Source organism: Pygocentrus nattereri, chromosome 8 (assembly GCF_015220715.1).
Source record: "Pygocentrus nattereri isolate fPygNat1 chromosome 8, fPygNat1.pri, whole genome shotgun sequence".
Taxonomy (NCBI): domain Eukaryota; kingdom Metazoa; phylum Chordata; class Actinopteri; order Characiformes; family Serrasalmidae; genus Pygocentrus; species Pygocentrus nattereri.
This window is the reverse complement of record NC_051218.1, coordinates 11512368-11538175: the sequence shown is the minus strand read 5'-3', so window position 1 is coordinate 11538175 and position 25808 is coordinate 11512368. Positions and strand designations below refer to the sequence as shown.

The following is a 25808-nucleotide window of genomic DNA, read 5'->3' as shown; positions in this document are numbered from 1 at the left end:
CACGGCGTCGCAGAGGCATCGTTACCTAATATTCAAGCGAAGCCCATCTGCTTTACAGATGACGCTCCTCAGCAGCAACATGAAAATGAGCTCTGAGTAATTGTTTATTATTGACTGGCATTAAAGAAAGACAATGCTACCAATTTTTCGAAATTGCATAATAAAAAAAGTGAGATCTCACGAGTCTTCTGGAGTATATACGTAAACATACTGCCCCCCAACCCCAAAAGCCAAGCTGCCATAGAAGGCCGGGAGGTGTGGCTATGCAAACTAGCATGTATTAATATTGATTAATATTTAAAATCGTGTTTTTAATTTCGATTGACTGAAATAATGGATTAAAATACATTTTAAGCCAAAACCTTATTACACATCATAAAATAACGTGTCAGACATCAGGCAGCATATATCTAACCCTTTAATGTAATAACTTTCTCTGAGGGAGCTTTCAGGGGCTAATCTCTTCAGACGTTTGGTTCCTATCACGACCGCTGTAAACAATTCTGACTCGGTAAGTTTTTGTAAAACGGAGCATTTCATACCACCCTGAATGACTTTGTTTGCAAAGTCTCAACCATTCAATTATGCAGAATTTTTGGACTTTCTTTTTCAGATGACTGCGGTGTATGAAAGCTGCAACATAAATAAACTTCCCTTGCCTTACCCCTTCTCCTACTGGACAGGCTTTTATCCACATTAAAGAAATCATGTAATGTATGTGTAGCAATGGCAGTGGGCTAGTGTTGTCATTTTCTGCTGCTTGCATTAACAGATAATGCCCACGAGGTGGCGACAAACAGCTGAAATACCTCACCAGCGCTTAAACAGTTGTTTACAATTTTCCCCTCAGCTACAAGTGCTCCTGTCCATAAGTGTGTTCGCTAAAATGCAACAGAGCATGGCTGTCGTCGTCGATTATATTTGTAATTTATGCTACTTGTGTTTGCAAATGAAACCCAGATTCCATCTGTAAGACATTATCACACTTACACGGTCCCTTTTACACGTTAAATCCTTTCCAGTCCTACATGACTGACAACAAGCTCCAGGTCCGGGATTTCCCGCTAGCCAACATCCATTAGGCTATTGGTGATTATAGCCTCCGTTGGAGAAAAATCAGCCCCACTTCATAGTCAATCAAATCAAACGAGGTTGGCTGAAATGACTGAGGACGGGTATTTAGAGACCGGATCTTACGGGCCCTCAGCCAGAGAGCCTGGAGAGACATTAATGAGCCATTTTTCATTTTGTACCAAATGGAGTGTAGCGCAGCCGTGCATGTACAACTGGCCTCTCCTTGTCTTAAAATGTCTTGGCTTTATGGGGCTCAGTTAACTTGACAGTATTTTTCTGGCAGTTTGTAGCACGGCTGCTTCACTCCCCGCACACCAGAGATGGAGGCGCACAAGCAAGCAATCAGGACACACAGAGAAGAGGCAGAATATGAGCCTCATTTCTTTTCACAATTAAGATCACTGAACGTCACCTAAACAATTTATCAAACGCCCACAGTATGAATCAACATGCAAGCCCACACTTACAGGATCTTTGCCCAGCACTCCTACTACCGTGACCTCAACCAGCCCATTCCCTTTGCCTTTTGCATCAAAGTGTATGCATAATTTCCTCCTGTGACCACAATCAGATCTGCCCTCCAGTTAACCTGCGTCGTTTAAGCGCTCAAGTATTTGTGGAAAGCAGAGAGAAGCGTGTTAAAACAGCTCTGATTGAACGCTGTGGTTTTTCACCCAATTATCACATTCGCTTTTATACAAGTCATTAGGCTACAGTTGACACCATTATCACATTTGAACTCATAAAGTCATTAGACTTCAATTTATACATTGAATAAATGTGAGTTTATTAGTTTATAACCCGGTTTTTTTTAGCAGTGAGTGAATCTATCACAAAAAAAAATCTACAAAAAAATCTTTCTCTTTTCAGCCTGCTTTTGTTTACTGTATCATGCCTGTGTGGCGGTCGTGGGCAGCAGAGCTGCAGAGCCGTCCCCTGTGACCCCTCCCACATGGGCGTGGTCGCGTGCTTAACTCGGCACGTGATTGGGCGAAAGCACAAACACACGTGCGAGCGCACATATCGCGGCCTTCCCCCTCTGTGCTTTTTTAATCTTGACCGTAGGCACCGCGGCATCCAGCTTCGCGTCGACTCACAGAAACGCGGTTACAAAGAGTTGGGAAGAGCTTCGAAGGAGCACCATGAAAACTTGCACGGCCTCCTCACTTTCTTTCCCACTTTTTGCCGCCTGTCTTTTCCTTCTTTGCGTCTCTGCAGAGAGCGGTGAGTAGTTTTTTTTTCCGTCCAGCAGACCCTCATAGTTGCTTACAGCACCGAAGTCGAAAGAATGGCACAAATCTACTAATCCCTGTGGCTAAGCTAGCCAGCAGAGCTGACCAATGAGGGCTTGTTTTCTGACCAGTGTGAAGGAAATTAGGAGCCAGTTGTTGATAAGTGGGGTGGGCTAATGTACTCCCATATTTCTACTTATTGTATCCTGTTTACAGCCTGATATATTGTGTGCTTCAGTGCAGCGTTTATGTTCTGAGGTAGACCAAAAGTATAACGTAAACACTAACTTATTAGTTTGACTGGATGGGTTCAACCAGCCATGGGCCAGAAAAACAGTGCCAGATTCTTTTCCCTTCAATAAACTCTACTGCCTTAGCCATAATGATGTATAATGTACTTGGCTACATTTGATAAGAAAGGACTCCTTTCATAAATACATCAATGTCATGTCTGGGAACGTCTGTCAGGGAACTAAAGAATCTCGCAGTGCTTTTGTGTGTGCCCATACATGTACATAAACGCTTTTGGCATATGGCTTTGTTGCTGCGTGGACGTTTGAGTGCTGAGGATGTCCTGATTCCAGTGACCTGAAGGCAAGAAGAGCCCTCCTGGCCTGTTTAGGCTGTAGTGGAGGAGACTTATTTGTTTGTGTCAGTTCCTTTATGGTTTGCTTTATTAGTCTGGCAAGGTACAGAGAGTGGCCCCATTTTCAGTTCTACCTTTTTTTTACTGCTGGTGATTGATTTTTGCTTGTCCTTTGTAAAAAGTGAGACAGTCTTTTTATAACTGTGTGTTATTTCTGTTAAACTATTTTAGGCCATTTTAAGGAGTTTGCATTTGTTGTAGAAGTGTTGTTGTGCCTGAGGCCATGGCTTGGCTGCAGTTTGTAGGTGTGGCTCAGTGAGTGAAACACTGAGTCACATCCCATGGCTGTGGCCACTGAAACTTCTAGCAGAGCCCGGCAAAGCCTGGGCACTTCCTGCCACTAATGACCAGTGCAGCAGGGCCGACCTGCACTTACTGTGCCCTTCCAGCGCCATTGCCAGCGCAGGCTCACTTTCCTCTCAGATTTGGTGTTTTTGGCAAGTGCTGCCCCATAAAGCAGCATCCGGCTGACACCTTGATAAAGTATTAGATATGTGGCTGTTGACCAAGAGAGTACGCCTTGGAGGAGGACATCCGTCTTGCTGCTTTCTTTTTCTTCATTTGCTTCACACTTGAGGTGAGAGAAGTGCCCCTCTACTCCATGCTGTTGCACTGTGTGCAAAGACTGGATGGGAGGCTCACACAAACACTTGATAAATCAGTGAGGGTAGAATTTTCCATATATTCAGATCCAAGAGCTCTACTTCTTCATCCAAACTCTTAACCTCTGCTTTTGTTGGGAGAGGAATGGCAAAAGAGTTTCTCTCATCAGAGTCCCATCTTCCTCCAGTGCCAAAGAAACAAACGCAGGCCTCTCTGGCCAGCCAAGGGAGTGAACTCTAAATATAGCGACCATACGGCCTCTCACGCCTCTCTTTTGTAACAATTCGAAAGCTGTCGCGTGGCCTTTGCCATCTGGCAGGGGGGTCTTTTCCTCAGGGGACGAGCTCATTTGCTCTAATGACTTTACTTCTAATGCCAAACCCAGTCAGGCCTTCTTCCTCCCAGATTAATTTTCGATATGGCCTAATCAATGTTTCATTTTTAGCCATCGCAACATGGCATTTTTCATTTGGGTCCCCTCTGTCTCTGTCTCTTGCCCCACTTTCCAATCTGCTATGTTAAATTTTTAAAACGATTATTCCCATGCACCCAACACTCTCCCAACTTTGGTGACAATCCTCTTTCTTTTGATCATTTACCAAGGTATACATAATTTATTCATATTTTATTATTTTTGGGTTCCATTCTAGTGTAAAAGGAGTCAGATTCTTATGTCTTGGTGTTGGTATAGGTAAGTAAGGTAATGTTAGCTCCTGTTTGTGTGTTGCCTGGAGAATAGTTGGTTTCTCTGTACGTCATAGAGTATTTTTAGTTGTTGTGGTTTATTTTTGAGAGCAGATGGCTGTGCTGTTCTGGAGAAGTGCCTGAATATTACTGAAATCTCACCTGCAGATGTAGCGCTGTAATGCTCACCTTTTTATTTTGTTATTTATTTATCTATTTATTAATTTTTATTTTAGCTTTGCTTACTTGTTTATGCATGCGTAAAACGTGAAAAATTGTGTGCATGCCAGTTTTTCTGTGGGCAGTTGGTAATAGGGGCACTGTGGGACTGAATCTTGAAGGCATTTTGTGTGCGCTCTACTTCTTTAGTTCTTTTTTTGTTTTGGGACACTGAACTCCACAGGGCAGTGTGTTGGGCATGTCAGGATGTTAAGTGGTGTGTGAATGACCGTGGAGTTAAGCAAGCACACTGCTCAGCCTTTGGGACTTGCATATATGAGCGTGCACACACATATACCAAGTACATATACCAAGAATAGAGTGGACTGGTGATATAAATCAGCATTCTTGCATGGGGAAAAACTGCATATGCAAATCCCAAGAGACTTTTTAAATCTAACCAGTTGGTGGATTCAGTCAGTTTAGTCCAACTTGTTGTTGTCCGTTTAGTCTGACTGTACACTTTTGCATCTCCTCCCATTTCCTGTCATCAAAGGGGAATTTTTCAATATTTTATTCAGAGTGGCTTGAGGTCATATGCACCATTCTAGAGAAACTTAGAGTCAGAGTTGTTCACAGCTGTGGTGATAGGAACAAGACCTCTGAAGTGGTTAAAACCATCCACAGAGGAAGCTATTATATGAAAGGGTTCTAAATATGTTGAGAGATAGAGAATATTAAAGACAAAATAGGACCTCAGGATTTTTTCCAGATGTGCCACTGTTATACCATTTTCAATATTATATATAAAACTCAAACATGTAGGTTCACTGATATTTTTGGAAAGGACATTGAATGGCTATATGATCCCTGGTTCCTATCACCACAAATATAAAAAGTAGAAATCTGGGTTGGCAAGTTGCTCTACAGTGAGCCATTTCACATCAAATGACTGTGAATGCCTTTATTTACATTGTTTGAAATATGGAGAAAATGAAGTGTTTAGTCTGTCCCAAGCAGTCAGGCGATCCCATACATTCCCAATGCTTGAGGTGTTTGTGCTGCTCTCCACAATCTGTTGTTGTTTTCCACTTGTCACTAATATGACTGTTGAAGGTTTTCTGTTGGCCAAAACATGCGTGATGCCCTCAAGAGATTACTGATGACAGACTTCAAGACTCTTTGTGCGAAGACTCACATGTGGTTAAAGAAGAAGCTCAACTGGATATGTTAATGTTGCTAACAATGAATATAAGCCAGTAACAATCAATTAGCGTTATGTAATTTGCGTAATGCTAATCTTTGGCTATTCACTTTCATTCACTGTAAACTATGCTTTTCAACAGCTTTGGAAAGTGTTCTACTTCTGCATTCCACTGATTGTAGCAAGGTAGTGGTAGTAGGTGCTTTCTATGATCATAGCATAAAATGATATATAACTGCCATAGACCTCATAGTTTCATTGTTTTGATCCTGTGTCATTTTCTGTTATAGTTATTTGGATTCATTTGTTATGTGTATCTGAGCAGCAACATTAAGTAGCATTGTGTGTATTTGTCACAGGAATGTTTACTTTGACTTCTTTGGATCTGTGCGTTTTCTGGGGCCACTCCATCAGGGGCAGTGATTTATGAGTCATATGGCATGAAAGGGCTTGGTACCATAATTGGATACAATAAGAACGTATTACTCATCATCTCTGCTGGCTCAAAAAACAGCCTTGTGATCTTTTGGATGACACTTTTGTGTCCGTGAACTCCATTGTAGCCTTTTTATCCTACCTTGAATTCCATGTCTATGGGAAGAAAAAAAATGCAAACACACCTATGTAATTCATGACACAGCTTGCCAATGCTTGTTTAGTGTATGCCAATATGAGCGGAAAAAGCTCCCTGTGGGAGTTATCCAGTCTTCCTCTTGCCTGACTGCTGCTGCAGCTGCTGATCAAAAGGGCAGTTCAGCTGATGAGATGCTGATCAGATGTTTCACTTGATCAAACAGATTTTACAGCTGATGCATCCTCTTTCTGTGTGGTGTGCTACAGAGCGAAGGAAGTGAAGAAATAAATGAGGAAAACGGAAACTAATCAAGACTTAAAAAGCGATATGAACAGCATCCAGAGGAAGTTAAATAACAAATCAAATGGCTTTCTTTTTATAGGAGCATGTAGAGGTGCGGGAAAAACATGATTCTTGCATGCATCGTGATGCGGACGTGAACGATTCTGAATCGATTCATAAACGTCAAAAATCGATTTTCTAAACATTTAATTTATACCAAAATGTTGACAGAACGTAAAAAGCGGAACTTGGAAGTGGGTAAGGACAGCACCTGGACAGTCTGTGGCAGCACATAACAAAAAACACAACTGGATGATCGAGAAATCCGGTGAATGCCAGAAAACTTTTCCTCAGAAGAAGAGCAGCTTATTGTAAAATGTCTCTCAACGTTTGACTGTTTTATGAAGATGAAGTCCTCTTGTTCGAATTTTCCCGCTCCACCTTAAATTCTGCCTGAGGTGCCGAATGTAGCTGCTGCACCATTTAAGGTGGAACGGGGAAATATGGAAGAGAAGCGACTTCATCTTCGCAACTTTATGGTTTCGCAGTCTCTCGTTGCAGATGTAACATTCCAGGAAACCAACTGCGCTGCTTGTAAATGTGACCATTCGCCTTCAAATGTTCCTCTTAAATCTCTCTGCCTTTTTCATAGCTAGTAGTCTACATTTCTCAGTCGTTGAGAACCAGGGCTTTTGCACAATGCTGCAGACTTTGGAGCCGAGATTCAGTGTTTAGTCTCGAATATATTTTACTGACACATTGACCCCTGGCTCTCTACAACGAGACAAAAACCGAAGTTATAAAATCACTGAATTAAATGGGCAGGACAGCTGTAACATGTGCTGCGTGGACTGGATCTTATGTCACCCTAACAGCGCATTTTATCGCAGATAAATAGTAGCAGCATCTCAAACAAGAGCAGTAAATGAGTGCCTTCTAGATCACTCCCGTTTGATGTATTAATAAAAAATATTGGAAGTAAATTCATTATGGATCATTACAAATACTTTGCTTTAAAACTACCAAGTCCTCACACAGTGAGAAAATACAAACCCTGTATAGAGAAAAAAGATAATAGTTTTATAATCGCATCGCAGCCCTCTGAACCATAATCGAATTATGAGGTGCCTAAAGATTCCCACCCCTAGTAGCGTGTGTTCACGTTCTTGATGTTTTGAAATGGGAGGTACTAATTATTGGTCTTTAAAATGTAGCTAAAAGCAGTTTCATGATGCATCTGTTTGTGTGGCATTCTCCTTATATACTCATGTGTTGAAATAATATTCAGTATGACCTTATCCTTATTAAGAGTATCCTCTTGTATGTAAACTAGTGAAAGTTAATAAAACAGTTTTACAGTATTGTTTGGAAGTGAAAGAAGAAGTGAATTTAGCTGCTTCAAGTGCTCTGTTATGAATTATCAGCAATGTACCACACTTCCCCTTTTGTTTAATGAAACCATTCAGCAGACGCCCCTTATGTTTCATTAGAAACGATTCTTTGAGGTCATCATTTTTAAAGAAGAGCCTGCTTTGGTTATTACAGAAGGTTCATGTGCTTAACAGGAGGTTTTCAAGGTAATTTATGGTGTCAGGCTGGCTGACCTGCCAAATGCTTTCGCAGATGCCGCAGTTTTTTTTGTAACATTTACAGATCACAGGATGTTCTGTGTTGGTTCGAGATAAAGCTAAACATGAACCTTTGAGATCCTGCTAATTAGTTCTGATTTAGTAGATTTACAAAACCGTTTCTTGGATGAATTAGTTTTGTGCAGTTTTTTGAGTGTGAAGGAGTGGGAGTAGGAATGTACCCTAGCTGTCTGGTGTGATGATGCATTCCAAGCCATAGATAAATACGCAAGACATTTGGATAAGGATGTTGTGTCTTTTCAGGCCATGGCCACATCATTCCTGCAGAAGCAATAACATCTCATGAATGTTGTGGACCTGCAACCCAGTGAAGAAAACAAGGATCCTCAAAGAACATCTGATAGTGTAAATCTTTTAGTCCTACTGCAACACTATTTTAATAAAGCCTGCATGTACTTTTTTAGATTAACAACCAGTTCAGCAGGACTTTACCCTGAACCAACCGCGCCTTCCAGTCCTTATGTTTTGAAATGGGGCCAAGGGAGGACAGGAAATTGAGAGTCTTTTACTGAAGTGTCACTTTCATGGTGGATTTGTGGGATCGCGGGCTAGACGCCTGCAAGTTATAAGTCACACTAAGGGTCTGCACTTAGGGGTCTAAATTTACCTCCCTGCCCTTGCCTGGAGATGATGGTACCCATTTTACAGAGCCACAGTGTCTGCAGATGGTTTTTGCTCCATTTGATTTAGGAGCATTAACAAAATAATGCTAGACATACTTTTCTTCAGCACAGGAAAGGCTAAACACATTTTCTGTGGCACATTTTTTGTAACATTTTTTTGCCCCCGATAAACATACCTAGATTTTGACTAACCAGCTGACCCGTGCACACAATACTGTGGCCTTCATAGAAGCATCTAGCACTTGTGTCATGCATGAGCCTCGTCAGCACTCTGGGTCAGTGCAGACACACACAGTGGTCTCGGTCCAGCCTGAGCAACGCTAGGCTTCATTGTGGTGTCCAGTGTTGATTCCACTTCTCTTTTCAGAGCAAACACAAAGTTCTTAGCCACAATTAATAGCTAATAAAAAGTTAATAACCCTCTGTAAATTTAAGTTACTTCAGTTTCAAGCTTAAATGGCTTTTAGTTGTTGGTGCTTTCTATTTTTCAGTGATGAGTTAAATCAAACAACCCAATAATTTCAATTAGTTGAGCAGGCAGTACTCTGCTTTTTCGAGTTCTATTTACTCTCAAGGTTTATATCTCATTTAATTGTGTTTGCTGTAAATATTCATCTATGTTCAATGCACTGGTATCAAATCTGAAAACACTATTATTTTAAATGGTTGCTTCATATAATAATGAACAAATGACTACAAATGGGCTCATCCATTTTTAATACCTTAATGAAGAAATGGATAAGACAAAATTCCGCCATTTCTGAGCACTCAAATCTGAAGCTTTTGGGGCAGTAGACTTTTCAGTCTGTAGGAATTGATCTTAGCTAGATTTACCTAAGAAACAAAGGATTATACAAGAAGTAGTACAAAATGTACAGACCCTTTTTTTTTAGATTTATTGTAGAACGTGTAACAGAAAGGAAAGGGAACCAAACAATTTTAAGTTAGTGCAATTGTTATGTTTTGCAGTCCATATAAACCATAAATATTGTTTATTCCCACATCCTGGGAGAAAATCCAGTGCATTTAAATCAAATCTGGAACAGGTTCACATGTGGAAAGGAAGCTTGGTGGATGCGCCGATATGACAATTTCGTGCTGATGTTGACATCCGATATTTTTTAATGCCGATACCAGTACCGCTGCTGATGCTTAAACATTTACGATAACGATATGATTCTGATATTCTAATATCCTTAGCTGGTGATGCTTTTAGACAATTATGATATTTTAAGACATTTCCATGATACAATATGTATCACATTATTTAATTTTTCCAAGCTTATAAAGCAAAACAATTGGTAAAAGGTAAATTGATAAAATATTATATTGTAACATAACATCCCATCAGCTTCTTTTTATACTGTAGTTAATGCGCTTGCTACTGGTGGTTTTTGTTGTGTACTGTACATGTTTGTCTTTTGAAGGTCCTGTTTTGGTACATGATGGTGGATATTTAGTGTTCTGAAAGCACTGATGATGCCCCTGATATATTCAGAAAAGTGTATTTAGCATGATATATTGCCCCTTTTCTGTGGAAATGGATAGCATCAGTACTTTTAGAACACTTAACAAATGCATGCAGCATTAAAAAATCTTAATTCTTTTGGTGAATATGTGTAATGTTTTCTTTTTCTCAGGTGATAACTGTGAAGTAAACGTGTGTCAAAATGGAGGAACATGTTTGACAGGAGCAGGGAAGGATCGCTTTAGGTGTATCTGCTCAGATGGCTTCACAGGAGAGACCTGCAATGAGACTGACACTGGTAATGCACTTAGCTGTCTCCTGCTGTGCACAGAAGCAGTGGTTCCACTTTTAAGCTAACTGAACAGTTTCAGTGGTGTTATTTAGTGTGTGATGTCTGTTCTTACCTTTATTTTGACCTTTGATCACAGGGCCCTGTCATTCAAACCCCTGCAAAAATGATGCCATTTGTGAAGTCATTGCCAGCTCGACTAGAGGGGACGTCTTTAGCGGCTATGTGTGCAGGTGCCAAAAAGGCTTTGAGGGCATTCACTGCCAGAACAGTAAGAAGCACTTTAAATCTCTTTACAGACCATATGATATCATTTTCCTGAAAAACCATAATATGCCTACACAGCCTGATAATGATAAGCTTGCAGTTGTGGCTATGATGCAACAAGCAGAGACTTCGTATCAGTCCAACTGAGTATTTACACAGTAACTAGGACAGAGGATCAGATGCAGCTGTTGTTGAACAGAGCGTTTGACTGGCTCAGTGAAATACTGAGGCCTGCTTTAGCCCCAGAAGTTCTCAGGATGTTCCAGGGGCAGATGGCAAATTCTCTGGCAGCAGTGGCACTTCCTTCTCCGCACTCTGACTCACTGTTTGTTATTATTGCTGGCTTTGGGGCAACGCAGGGGCAAACTGAGCTGCTGTCGTCAGCAGGAATCATCACAGCTCGCAAACTGCACAGTCATGTGCATGCACACAGCCCTGTGGCCTCAAACACATTGGGATGAAGCTACTGATATTGTCCAGAAATGCGTCATCAGAAATGTAACCATAAAGCTAGTCCATCATTTTTTATATATATATATATATATATATATAACACCCTACACTATACCAATAAGAGTCCCTGGGCAAGACTCCTAACACTGCCTTGGCCTACCTGTGTAAAATGATCAAATTGTAAGTCGCTCTGGATAAAAGCATTTGCTAAATGCCGTAAATATAAAATGTAAATTACAGAACTTGGATATACGCATTTATTTTCCTATATCATCACTTTATTTCCATGTGTACAGTAATGTGTGAAACTCCCAAGCATGTTTGGGAAACATTTGGCCAATATTGCAATTGAAGTGAAAATGTGATTATTTTCTATAAATGATAAAAAAAAATTTAGTGGGTTATGCTGCCAGTTCACAGCTCTGCATTATTAGGTTAAACGGCGAGCCTCGTCTTTAGATTGTGGTTGGAGACGGTGGTCAAGGATCACGGAGGCTTTGGAACTCTGAGGCGAATATTTAGAAGCCTTGGAGACAGAGGAGAGAAGCGTTTGAATCTTGTTCGCCTTCAGGATCAGATAGGAATGAGTACAACGTGTGTGAGCAGACACTCAGAAACAGACTGCATACTTTGAGACAAACTTGGTGGCAGTGCAAATTTAAATAAGCACACACGCATCCACATTGGAACAACACACGCACGCACCGACGTCTCCTGGTTGTCCAGCCAACAGGGAGAGGTCTACACACACCCACGCCAGCGCACACTCGCCTTGTTGCTGGGGTAAAATGGAGTTGGAGGCGGAAGAGTGAATTAAGTCAACTCTGACACTGTCACAGTCTTTCCTCTTGGCTGATGGGAGTGTTACACTGCCAGTGTGAAATTGCTCTGAAAGCTCTGCGAGAGACCATGAAATCTGTGTCAAAAGCTTTTACGTGCTGAAGTATTAGCCACATTAACTCGGCTGACTGAAATAGTATGGAGTTCACAGCAGAGGTTCACCAAAGCACTAAAACCTCCTTTTTTGGAAGTGGGAATGTGTCGAAGGAGCAGTCAGTGTTCGTGTATGAGAGAATAAGTCAGAATAAGGTACATGGTTGAGTGGAAACAGAACACTATATTTTTGCTTAAATAAGTTGCTAAACGCATCTGTTATGTGACACTTTGACTGAATTGGACGTTTTTCAAGAGGGCTTCAAGCTTTGTTTTCCCTCACGGTCTGTCTCACTAAATTTCTTTCTCAGATTCTCTGAGAGTATTTTCTCTTTCTCTCTCTCTCTCTCTCTCTCTCTCTCTCTCTCTCTCTCTCTCTCTCTCTCTCTGTCTCTCTCTCTCTCTCTCTCTCTCTCTCTGTCTCTCTCTCTCTCACTGTTTTTTCTCACATCCTTTCTCCTCTTGTGTTATTATTTTCTTTTTGCTTTGATATTTGAAGGGAACAAGATACAGTCTTTGAAATAGATGTTGTGGAAACACCAAGGGAATAAAAATGTATCCAATCCAGGCAGTATTTAGTTTTATTTATTTATTTATTTTTGATAAGTTGGACAAGAAAAAAATCCCCTGAAGGCGCACATTTAAATAAAATGAATGCGCTGACTTTTATTCAATGTTTCACATACTAAATTGCACAAAGTCCAATTAAACAAACCTAATTGTGGTCTCTGTGTAACAGATGTCATTTTCTCTAATTAGTTTGAGTGATAACTGACTGTAATTAGCCTGTAATTAATTGTTAACTGCAAGCCTAAAATCAAGAACATAACCTCTCAAGGTATTTATTGTAAAACTAGTTACCACTCATTCTAACCCAAGTTTAAAACAAACTTGAATACCATGACTCTTTAAGTAATGACGGTAACCATTTGTTCAGAAAAAACGTATTGTAACGTAATTTATCACAATCACGAAAATTGTGTTACTCACAACTACAAATAAACTGTTCCCAAAGTGAAGCTAATTATCTCTTTTGCACAATTTTGTCTTATCACGATAGTGACTAACAAATGATATATCGTGCAGCCCTCGTCTCAACACTTCACTCTCAAATGAACAGAAACATCTTCATGACAATAATTTGTACAGTTTACATTAGTCTCTGTTCATTAGCTTGCTTTGGAAATTGAGCAGTGAAGTATCCAGAGTTTTATTACAGATGAGTCTCCCTGTGTGAACTCGGCGCACACATCTTAAAGCACGTCCCTGAGGGGCACCTTCGCTACAGTCAGCCAGACTCTCTTTAATCTTGTTACAGATACTGCTGCCAGGGGTCTCTTTGCATGACTAGCAATCACAAGACGTTATGGTGGCGGCGAACTCTGGAGGGATTTAAAAGCTTCCCTCTGTTGAGCCCCATCCTGCTGCTGCATGGCCATTCTCTCAGATGCTCCACTCCCTCAGTTATAAGCAGCAGCCTGCTCAGCAGCATCATTCCCTCTAACGTTCCTCTGCCTCAGCCAAATGCTGAAGCCTGCTGACCTTGCTTTGTATCGATCAGGGTCACAGTGCAACTGTCATGAGAACTGTATCGGCTTTCATGCAGCAGCCAACATTTCCTATTGATGTTCACTCATATTATACCACACTGAATATTTTTGAGTGAAACAGCTGTTCTCTCTCTCTCTCTCTCTCTCTCTCTCTCTCTGTCTCTTTCTCTTTCATTCTCTCTCTTTCTTGCTCTGCAACCTAGGCAACCTGCCTTAAAGATGGTACATGTTCTATCACGATCACTGTATTTACATGTCACTAGATGACCAAGCACTAGTCCACAGTTCTGTTTTGCAAGGCCCCTCTTGTTCTTCTTAAGAATCATGATTATAATAGGAACAGACCCATAAGAACATTATAGCTGGCCTCTCCACAAAGGGTCAAATTTAGAATAGAATGACTACAGTAGTCTCTCCACCACTGATCCCCTTCCTAGAAGGTGATTTTTAACTGTTAAAGCTGTACTTAAAATTTTTGTTAAAATTGAAAGAAGGAGCACGGCTGATTCAGAAAAAAACTGCTAAATATGGTGTTCCTGCACTTAGCAAGTCAAATAGTAAATTAAAAGGTCAGATTTTGCAGGAAGTTTTTGGATCCTGACATACGTCTGCATGTATTAATGTAACACACACCGTGTGTTACACACACTGTGAAAGGTGAATTTCCAACCTGATTAGTTGCCACACCTGGCTAATTAGCCAGAACCATATAGTCCAGCTATAACATTATTAGGCTTGTGCTGATTTAATTTAATATCATGACAGTTGTCAAACCTTCCATCGTGGTTTAAGAAAACACTAATTTGGTGGCAGTTATACATTTTGGGCATTTCTGTCTTTGATAGAAACATCTCTCATAGCACTTGGTGTAGTGAAAGTCATCATTTATTTCTTAAATTATTTATTAATTTTATGTTATCATTTATTTATTCATTTTTGTCAAATTCGTAATGGGCATGATGTCTTTGCCGTAGATTATTTAGTTTGGATAGTACACTTTTGCTACTGTAAATAGCACACTGAACATGAAATAGCACTGCAAGACTGGTTGGGGCTGGAGGTTAGGGAACTGGCCCTGTGACCGGAAAGTAGCCAGTTTGATCCCAAGCGCCAGCAGTCCATGACTGAGGTGTCCTTGAGCAAGACACCTAACCCCTAATTGCTCTCCGGGCACCGTGGATAGGGCTGCCCAATGCTCTGGGTAATTGTGCTCACTGCCCCCTAGTGTGTGTGTGTGTGTGTGTGTGTGTGTGTGTGCTCACTAGTGTGCATGTGGTGTTTCACTTCACGGATGGGTTAAATGTGGAGGTGAAATATGTGTGTTGAACGCTGCACTGTATTTATTATTAAGTATCACAAAAAGTCTTTTGGAAATTCAGTGACTTTAAACATAGATCAATACAATACAATTTAGGTTGAGTGTAATTTTTGCCAGCCTCAGACAGTAGCTATGAAAGAACACATTTGTAGGTGGAGCATGGATGTCTCATTTAAACTTAAACTTAAGAGACCCTTATTAGTCCCACAACGGGGAAATTTCACCTCCGCATTTAACCCATCTGTGAAGTGAAACACCACATACACTCTAGTGAGCACAGACACACACTAGGGGGCAGTGAGCACACTTGCCCAGAGCGGAGGGCAGCCCAATCTGCAGCGCCCGGGGAGCAGTTGGGGGTTAGGTGTCTTGCTCAAGGACACCTCAGTCATGTGCTGTCGGCTCTGGGGATACGAACCAGCAACCTTCCGGTCACAAGGCTGGATCCCTAACCTCCAGCCCACGGCTGCCCCATTTCCTAATTTCTCATTTCTAATCATCCAATTCTCATTTCCTCAATTCCTCATTTCATTTCCATTCTCATCAGGATTTCTTCCTACTTTTCTCAGCGTGATCACTTTCTAAAGAAGTTGAAATATATATATACTATGAGAAACACTGGAGTGTGATATCTCTGGGATTCTCTTACTATGTTTGTGTTTCTTAAAGTAATACTTAATACAATGTGAGAGTGGTGCTGATATCCAGTGAACCTGCGGTCTGACCTGCGTATAGCCACCTGTTCAGTGCAGTGGTTTGTAGTCAAAATGGTTACATAAACGGGAGTTCTGCCTGAACTCTGGAGTTTGGCCATGTTTCAGTTTCTCATTACTGTTTTGGCTTACAGAGGCCGTGACCAGTCACACACTCCATCTGCACACACAATCGCATAATCCTCTGATTTCCTCCATTTTTTTTCTAAAAGTTTCCATTACCAGCTTTACTTGGCCTGACAGCGGAGTCACGGGTGCTGCTGTTATCAGTGTGGGTTTGTTAGAGTGGCTTGTTGCTGTGCTGGATGAATGTTGCCGCAGTGTTTTGTATTGCAGGTCTCTGGTTTTAAAAAAATAATCTCTCCATCTTTGAGTCACTCTCCTGATCATCAGGCTTTAGGCATTTTATGGCTCTAGTGATTTGAGCAATGTTTTGTATATATGCATTTCAGTGACTTTAGTCTGTGTATAGCATTTCCAGGATGAGGTCTTTGCTCTTTTACTCAGTAAGTGGATTAAGAACCACATTACAACTGCTGTCTGCTATCTTTTCAGAGGCTCTATCCTCTTTAGAATAGAATAGAATTCAACTTTATTGTCATTGCGTATGTCGCAGGTACAAAGCAACGAAATGCAGTTTGCATCCATCCAGAAGTGCTTAGCAGAAATATAAATATGTATGTTACAATGTACAGTAAGTATAGTATGTACAGGTTAAAAATATGAGGAGGTATAGACATGAAGGGGGTTATACAGGTTATAAACAAGAATGTACAGGTTATAAATATGAAGGGGTATAAAGTACTATGAACTATGAATAAATATGAAGGGGTATAAAGTACTAATTGCTTTTAGTATAAATAAATAAATAACTTTATTTACAGGGCCACAGTTAAATGAGGGCCTGCTTGAGTCTAGGTTTATAGTGCACCCTGCCTGTGTTTATTTTTCAGTCTTTCATGGAGTGGATTCTCTTCAGGTTGCTTTGAAGACAAGCCAGTGCAGTTCAAAATTCCATAGGGGCTCTTTATGATAAGAGATAAGAAAGATCCTTCGATTAGGTGTGCTCAAACGAGGTCTAAACCTCTCAATCAGACTTTTTGCAGGCCTTCATAATACTTTAAGAAGGCTGACATAGGACCGAAAGCATAATCTGAACATAAGTCTAATGATAATGATTTTGGGCGATGTTTATTGGTGTGATGGATTACTGAAGACTAGAGTGCCATCTCTAGGTCATATAGAGAACTGCAGCAAGGCAATGAGTACAGAACTATCTGATTTTGCAAAGAAATATTAAGAGATGTACAAAATTTACTGATATACAGTATTAACTGATTCATCTGCTGTTTACAGATGTGGACGACTGTGCAGGTCAGCCATGCCAAAATGGGGGTCAGTGCCGAGACCTTGATGGAGATTTTACCTGCAAATGCCCATCACCTTATGTCGGAAAGCATTGCCAACTGCGTGAGTGGAACAACGCAGTTTTTTTCTTTAGTACTGGGTCACTTTTATTTTAATGTTTTAAATTTAAGATATATTATGTTGCTGCATGTTCCACTTTCTTCAAATTTAAATATTCTTTCTAATTTCAAATATGCTCTATTCTCTATAGAGTTACTAAGCTCTGTTTCTAGGCTCCATTTCTTACTCCATTTCCATTTCTTACTAAAGGCTCCATTTTTCTTGATGACATTGCTATCTATCCATGGTTTTATGTGTATGTCACCCCATGAGCATGGTCTTCACACTGTTAGTCCATCTGCCTGCCTTGCTGTCTGTCTCCTGCACACGTGGACAGGCTGATAATGTGTCATTTTGTCTTGCAGGCTGCATCTCTCTGTTGGGGATGGAGGGTGGTGGCATAGCCGAGTCTCAAATCACTGCTTCTTCTGTCCACTATGGCATGTTGGGATTGCAGCGCTGGGGGCCTGAGCTGGCTCGTCTCAACAATAAAGGCCTAGTGAATGCCTGGACTTCAGCCTCACACGACAAGAAACCCTGGATCGAGGTGTGCTTTCTCTTAACGTGTACCTAAACTCACTGACCATTTTATCAAGTACATGTACCATATAGTTGCACTCCAACCTGTCCATCTGTACTACTGTAGACGCATTGCTCACCAGATATTATTTGAGTGATAAACTGGCAACATAGTACAAACAATGCAGTCATACACACTTGACGGTCCAACTACAGTCTGTGTTGTTCATCTTGTCTGATTTGGTCTGTATGTGTAGATCAACATGGAAAGGAAGATGCGTTTCACTGGCATCATCACCCAGGGTGCTAGCCGTATGGGCACTGCTGAGTATATCAAATCCTTCAAGGTGGCCTCCAGTTTGGATGGACGTACATACACCATCTACAAAGCTGAGGACCAGAAGGCAGACACAGTGAGTTAAATGTTCTGACACAATTTTGTACTCAATAATGCTCCAGATCAGGTCATCAGTTTTGCTTATGGAGGGCCGGACTGCCTGGACCTTCAGCACTAAATTGATAATGTGGTATTCAACATGGGTGTTTAATAAGCATTTGTATTTATTTAATATGAATTGAATTTCCTCTTCATCTTTCATCTTTAATATGAATTGAATTTCATCTTCTCCACCAGGTTTTTGTGGGAAATGTGGACAATGATGGCACAAAGACCAACCTGTTTGACCCACCCATAATAGCTCAGTACATCCGCATTTTGCCCTTGGTGTGCCGTAAAGCCTGCACCCTGAGAATGGAGCTAGTGGGCTGCGAACTTAACGGTAAACACTGAAACACTATCCAGTTTAACAGAATAGTAGTGGAGATGTAATTATCCAAGATACTCTGGCCTTCCTTAAGTAACTGTCAGGAAATGATATGAATTATTACTTATTTAAATGGATCCAAAGGCATCATGGAGATACACAACACAATTATAGTAAATAGAATGACAGACTTCCACATATGGCATTGTGACTGTGTGTGTTAAATCAAAAATCTGTACTGCTTGTGGAGCCAAGTCAAAGGCTGAGACTCTGTCCTACCTGGGACCTAAGCCAACTAATGTTCTATGTGCACAAAACTTCGGAAACATTGGCTCTATTTAGAACACCCAACCAAAAATTGCAACAGAACCAGTATGTGCTAACAATGAATCAAGTCAATGAATGTGAAGCATTGTCCATTCTAAGAACTTAGATATTTTCATTTGTTGCTAGAGTCTGCTCAGAAGCACCAGTAGTAGCAGAGATGTTTAGATGTTTGGTTATTATGGAGATTGGATATGATTGAAACATGTTCAATGTGTTCAATTGTTCTCAGGCCTTTGGGAGCAGTGTGTGTGCTGTGTTAATGATGTAAAGCTGAGCTTTACCACGTCTCACTGTGAATGTGTATCTCTCAGGCCGATCCATCTCACCCGCATGCATACATCACACACTGGCAGCACTTGTGTGCATGTGCTTCTCACACACCCCATCTCACACACACGCTACCGACACTGCATGAGGCCTGCACTCGTACCACTTCAGGTCGAGCCAGCTCCCATCCGGTTTGTGCTGCTTGTGCTGATACGCTTCCCATTTCTTTATCACTCCTTCCTTCTTTCTCTTTTTTCTCGCTCCTCTGGCGCTTTGTGCATCTCTCTCGCTCTCTTGTGCTCGCTCTCTCTCTCTCTCTTTCTCTATCTCTCTCTCTCTCTCTCGCCCTTTCTCTCCCTGTGTCTCACTCCACAGTGTATTTGAACACGACAGGTTGCTCAGAGCCACTGGGTTTCAAGTCGCGGCTCATTGGTGACAGTCAGCTGACAAGCTCCAGTTCCTTCCGCACGTGGGGCATCGAGGCCTTCACCTGGCACCCGCACTACGCACGTCTGGACAAGCAGGGCAAGACTAATGCCTGGACTGCTGCCACCAACAGTAGATCTGAGTGGCTACAGGTGACTGTCACTCTTTTCATAAGCAAAAGGAACCATTTGTAAAAAAAAAAAAAGTCCTCAAAAATATGACATCATCTGGTTGAGTCATTGTTGTACATTAGAGGAGAAAGCATGTTATTATGACACAAATGAATGATTTAATCACAGAGCTGCAAGGGAAGGGTTAAAGTAGGAGCCCTAAATTATAATTTAAACCAAGCTTCGCCTCTAAACTCCAGGCTTATTATTCATTAATTAATTTCAAGGCTTTAAAAAGTTTTTTTAACTGCTGTAAATTATTAAATAACTAATCTGAAATTTAAGTGTAAGCTGAAAAATAACATATTTAAAATATAAAAAAATTAAAAGAAGAATAAAGTAAACGTTTAAAGAGTTGTCCCTGAGTTATCCTGAGTTCTATCCCCAGTGATGTCATAGCAGTCTGTGGCTGGGAGTCCAAGACCGCAGTATAGGCCTTGCTTTCTCTGGGTGGGTACAATACTCCCCAAAATGTGTGCGTCTGTTATCCGATGTAACAGCAGTTCAAAAAGAAAGATGCATTAATGAGGTCAAGTACTGATGTTGGATGATTAGTTCTAGACCACAAAATCCACTCCAGCTCATCCCAAAGGCATTGGTTGGAGCACCATGACTCCAGAGAACACACTTCCGCTGCTCCAAAGCCCAGTACTGCCGGGGTCTTTATACCTCTCTAGTTGATGCTTGGCAGTGGGCATTGATACCTTAGGTTCATGTGTGGCTACTCCAGAGTGCCTCATTATACTGATCATTCTTTTCCAAGGAAATGAAACAAGCTCTGTGTATGCATTTGTATGCCTGTGTCAACAAAGTGTGCACCTGAAAGTATTCATTTTATTTCACTTATTAGTAATACGGGTGTCCACATACTTTTGGATACATACTGTATATAGTAGTGAGGAATTGTGTGGGACTCCATACAGGCCCTTCTAGTTTAAGGGGTTATAATGGTTTACTAGGCTTAAACAGAAAGTTTTTTAGTAGTAAAAATGATATGAGATGATTTTTGAGACAATGTATTCCTTTAAACAGTTTTGAATAACAAGGTTTTAAATACTTTTTATCAGTATGACCTTCTAAACATTAAAGTTTATAATATCAGAGTTATTACTGGTCAAAATGATGACTGGTGATGACTTTTCTGAGACACTGATATTTTTTTTTTTTTTTTAAACAGAACACAGAGGAATACTTTGTTCTAGCTGTCCATAATTTTCTGTCCTTAGGTTTCTAACTCCTTTTCTTTTTCATCATTGCTTTAGGTGGACTTGCTATCACCTAAGCGGATCACAGGAATCATCACGCAGGGGGCTAAAGACTTTGGGAATGTGCAGTTTGTTTCAGCCTACAGAGTGTCTTACAGTGACGACGGCAAGCACTGGACCGTGGTGAAAGATGACAAAACAAAGAGCGATAAGGTCAGCGACTCGTTTGTATATCATCCCTGCCCACTTCTGTCCTGAGATGTAAAACTTTCGTGTTTGTTCTGTGTCTGTAGGATAGTTTACCCAGCGCAAATTTAGCTTCAAATAAACACAGCATATGAAGTCTTAAAAGATGGACCAAGATACTGGGCATGTTTTTCCATAGACTGAAAGAAATAAGGAAGAAAGGAGGAGAAACATTTGATGAGTTTCCAACTTGGAACTCTTTGGAGTATCTCTTGCTTTGAAGTCTAGAAAACAGAACTATGGAAAGTAACAGAGCCCTAATCCAGACGGGCGGACATACTGTACACACACACACACGTGCCTGTTTTTTCCAAGCGAGCTTGTGGTCCTGCTGTTGCTTTGTGATGTTTAAAGCTACAGATCAGTGTTCACTAACTTTGCTCTCTTTTTCCTCCCTACTTCTACCTGCAGATCTTCCCCGGCAACAGCGATAACAACGTGCACAAAAAGAACGTGTTTGAGCCGCCCTTCTACGGCCGATTCGTCCGCATCCTCCCGTGGGCGTGGCATGAGCGCATCACTGTGCGAATGGAGCTGCTGGGCTGTGCTGAGTAAAGCCCTAAGTCCCCCGCTCTCTCGCTTTCTTACTCCTCCTTTACCTCCCTCCGTCCCCTCCTTCCTGAGACACATATGCACTGCCTCGGTCCCAGCACCAGAGGGCGCTAACACCACACAACCCCAAACAGCAGGGAACTGAGCTTACAGGGAGCTTCAGGGATATCCCATGGTTTATTAAAAAAAAAAAAAAAAAAAAAAAAAAACAATACCAAAAGCTGCATCGCTAGCTCAGAACAACACAGCAAGATTTTGCCACAATAAGTAGTTGGTGCAAACTGAAATCCAGAATCGCTTACTGTTATGTGATTAGCAGTAGAATGGTCTGTTCCTTTGAGACTGAAGTGCTCTACAGAGATACTATTACTATTAATGATACCATTGCAGTGTGCTCATTTAGCTAGGCTAGAATGATGTACAAAAAGTGGCCCATTTTTAAAGTGAAGAAATATATGGATAAATTGTATTTTGTTAAAAGGAAAAATGTACATAACAAATGGGTCATTAAATAGTCATGTTTGTGTTAGTTAATTAGTTGTAAATGCATTGTCCACTTGTAAGATTTTAAGTTGGTGAAGTTTGTGAGTAGTTCATAGCAAGATAACTAACTGGTTGTGAGCATGACTTTTCAAAAGGCTGTATATTTTTTTGGTTTCCATTTTTGTAATTATTATTCAGTTTTATACCTTTTGAATCCATGTTCAACCATACCTTGAAGTATAACAAAGAAATAGCAGGTATCTATCAGTTACTCAGTATTATAAAACCTTAATGCTTTGGCCCAACACTGCCACGGATCTTTCTCAGGTAGAGTTGAATCAATTGCAATGTGCTACTGATTTTTAACACATTATTCCAAAATAAACCATAACCTTTTGAATATCCTCAGTTCAGAAGCCAAAGTGATCTGTTTCTTCCATGTTAATCTGGTGCCCCTGCTTTGGGTGTTCAACCAAATACATTATGTCTAATATATTCAGTGATAAGCTGGGTCAAGGATGTTTGAATTTTTTTTAGGTTCTTAGAGCTGCTTATAAAAAACCATATGCAGTTCCCCCAGTAAGGGGGTGAAAATCTAATTTAGGATGATTTCTACGGTTGCACTGAAGCTCTGACATAACCCACCCCAATCTACATAATGCTCTCACGGTGCTGTGTTGTGAGCCCCCTCCCTTGTGACCCGCCTATGAATTATGAATTTTGGGCTTGTGCAATATGATGTGAGTATTAATATTAATGAAAAATATTAATGGAACATGCTTAGAAAAAAAATGGGCAGTATTTTTCTCTATTGCTTTAAGATGAAGATTTAGAAGTACTGATTGATGGTAAGAAACACTGACCATATGTTTTGACAATTCAAAATGGATGTGTATTTAGAGGCCGCATGCATTTTAAAAATTCTCATCTTTCATCACCATTGTCAGCATATGATTTTTATCAGAGATTTTTTACTTCACCACAAGCACACAGCAAGTTTTTTTACTTCTATTCAGTATCTTCTTTGTTCTGTCTTGTTTTCCCTGATAATTAATGTGCTTTTTATGTTTCATACTATAGGGCAGATTTCCAGGCCTGGATAACATGCTTAGATTTGATTAATTTCCTGAGTGTATCTCTCTCTCTCTGATTATTTCTTCATGTTCTTAATAAACGAAAACATAAATAAAGTGTTAAAATAGATCATGCTGGCCTTTGAGTACTCAATTACCATATATTGACCTTCTTTTTCCATTAGCACCACACACAGTTGAGTGGGCTGAAAAGGTCTCATCTCATGGTGTCATTCTTTTTTCCAAGCCTGTGTCATTGCCCTCATTGTCTTCGCTTGTTGTGGAGAATCATGAACCAAACAGGATATAAAGATGTCTTTGTGTGCATGGTGCCAATGCCCAAAGAAGCACTGTTCCATTAACACCGTATCCTCTGTTGATTAAGTAGGTGCAGTATATAGAAGTCATATCCAGTGGCAGAAGCAGGAAAGCTGTAGGGGGCGCCTGGTGTTATTTGGAAGAATGGCAGGAAAACTTCAGTACCTGTGTGCCACCTCCAGGAAGGATTAATTCCTGGAATAACAAAGTTATTTTGGATGAGGTATGGGGCAAATGTTTTAGCTGCAGAGTCACTCAACCTCTGTACAAACACATCTATCAAAGATAATCCGTTGTTTGTGTGGACAGTTACGCCATTTGGCATTTCGAAACATAACCCACAATGCACTCAGTGGCTTAAGGCAGTAAATAACTTTTACTGGATGTTGTCCATTATACAGATCTGGCACATTTGTCAGGCTCTCCTTCAGATTTTAAAGGTTGCCTTCCGTATGTGACAACTACTGGCACAGACCCAGTGGTCAGTACAAAAGCACCTCATATACCATATGCACAGTATGCCTCATATTTTCTTTTCAGAAAACAATCTCCAGGAAAAACAAGGAAAAACGTTGGGAAAGTCTTGCAGTCTGTCGCTCTAAATGCTTGTAAAAAATACTTAAGTAATAAGCAGTGCTGGACGACATAAGACTTAAGTAGTTCAGTACTGCTATGTCTGATCCACTTGTACCAGCATGACACACATTAACACACCACCATGTCATGGTGATCTGCCAGCCAGATGATACCTGCTCTGAGGGGGCCTGGCCATTGAAGAACAAGATAAAAGAGGACTGACAAAGTACACAGAGAAACAGATGGACTACTGTCTGTAATCGTAGAACTACAAAGTGCATCTATATAGTAAGAGAAGTTGATAAAAAGGACAATGAATGTAGATACAAGGGGGTGTTCCTGATAAAGTGCTCAGTTAGTGTACTGCACGTGTAAGCCACTGCATGTCAGAGACTACACTTCATTTTTCAAAATTCCAGTACAAGTTGTTAATTTTTCAGTGACCGATAAAAGCAGAAAACATATTTAACAGAAAACCAGAAGCCTTAAAAACTAAATATAAGATTTTTGTCATTATTGCAGCTTTTATCTTTTTAGCAGACTTCAGTTTTTCAAAAAATCTGCAGGCATATTTTTTCCCACCTTCAAAGTTCAGTCTTAGAATTTGGTTGAATTCTGTTTCTCACAATCCTAACAATTCCAACATTACACATTCAATAATGTTGAGGTCTGGGGTGGTCGGGGCATTTTTCTCAGAACACCAGCAGCTTCTTTGCTTGATCTGCAATTTTTTTTCTTTTTGTCTGTTTCCTTTGCTCAGTAAGAGCTTCTTAACAGCTGCACATCCTTTCAGACTCATAGCATTGAGTTGTCTTCACACAGTGGAAGGATGGATTTCTTAGATCTAAAGCATATTTTCTCCTCTCTGTTAGAGACGAAAGCTTTAAGTGCAGTTTTGGTGGTCCACTAAGTCTTGCATGGTTCTTAGGAATCAAATTTTCTCTGTATCTTTTAATAATTATTTGAACTCCCCTTCCATGCACTCCTCAGAAATACCTTCTGTAAAATCAACAACTTGTACTTAATAGTTGTTTTAATTGTAAATGAAAAAACAAAGGGTGGTCCCTGACTTTTGTGCAGTACTGTATGAAGATCAACGTGGAGACAAGACTTCAACTTGATTTTAATGTTGTGATATCACTGGGGGTTTGCTGGGCCGTCAGTGTATTATAAGAATTAAATGAAAGATTTGCTATAAGGGAATCAAAGGCAACAATAATATCAAAGGGCACTTCTTAAACCAGAGCATGCAGTAGTTTAGCCCACTTCAAGCATTTCCCTCACAGAGGTGTAATTACTATGACAAAAAATTATCTCTGCCTTCATTCCACTTCCTGCTAAATGAAGACTTCTAATCTTCTCTTATTCATCATCAGGGTCTAAATCTGAACTCCTCCAGTTATATTTATGCCTCTTTTATATGTGGCTGTGAAATCTGCAGTGGATTTCATGGCTGTATAATTCAGCTCATTTGTGTTTAGTTTAAAAGTCCTTGTAGGCTTTGAATTTAAAGCATGAAAACTGTTTGGCTAATTTTTATCACACATTTATCTACTAAGCTTGTTGAAGTTGAAGATGCACTTGCTTTTAGAACTGTGTAATGTATACAGTTTTTTGGAGAGATTTTCCAGCCACTGATGAAAGGGGAATTGCACCAAATTTCAAAAATTCCATATAATTTAATTGTTGAGGTG

The 25808-nt window shown here is 40.4% G+C and overlaps 1 protein-coding gene across 2 annotated transcripts; it reads left to right on the top strand.

Annotated features, from left to right (window-relative positions):
* Window positions 1-2118: 2118 nt before the first annotated feature.
* mfge8b (milk fat globule EGF and factor V/VIII domain containing b) lies at window positions 2119-23350 on the top strand. Of its 2 annotated transcripts, none has more exons than XM_017690197.2 (10): window positions 2119-2298; window positions 10371-10496; window positions 10627-10758; window positions 17078-17191; window positions 17554-17735; window positions 17965-18120; window positions 18342-18486; window positions 19441-19643; window positions 20924-21079; window positions 21524-23350. In XM_017690197.2, the coding sequence occupies exons 1-10, from the start codon at window positions 2217-2219 to the stop codon at window positions 21665-21667; spliced, it is 1440 nt and encodes a 479-aa protein (XP_017545686.1). In that variant the 5' UTR covers window positions 2119-2216; the 3' UTR covers window positions 21668-23350. The 2 variants fall into 2 exon arrangements, with proteins under 2 accessions (XP_017545686.1, XP_017545687.1); XM_017690198.2 differs by having other exon boundaries at window positions 2120-2298; window positions 19459-19643.
* Window positions 23351-25808: the final 2458 nt, after the last annotated feature.

What these genes read in the sequence shown, in the direction of transcription:
- mfge8b (XM_017690197.2), top strand. Translation starts at nt 2,217, where the DNA reads ATGAAAACTTGCACGGCCTCCTCACTTTCTTTCCCACTTTTTGCCGCC. An exon ending in GGGCATTCACTGCCAGAACA is followed by an intron (nt 10,759 to 17,077) that starts GTAAGAAGCACT and finishes TGCTGTTTACAG; the next exon opens with ATGTGGACGACTGTGCAGGT. An exon ending in AGGACCAGAAGGCAGACACA is followed by an intron (nt 18,121 to 18,341) that starts GTGAGTTAAATG and finishes CTTCTCCACCAG; the next exon opens with GTTTTTGTGGGAAATGTGGA.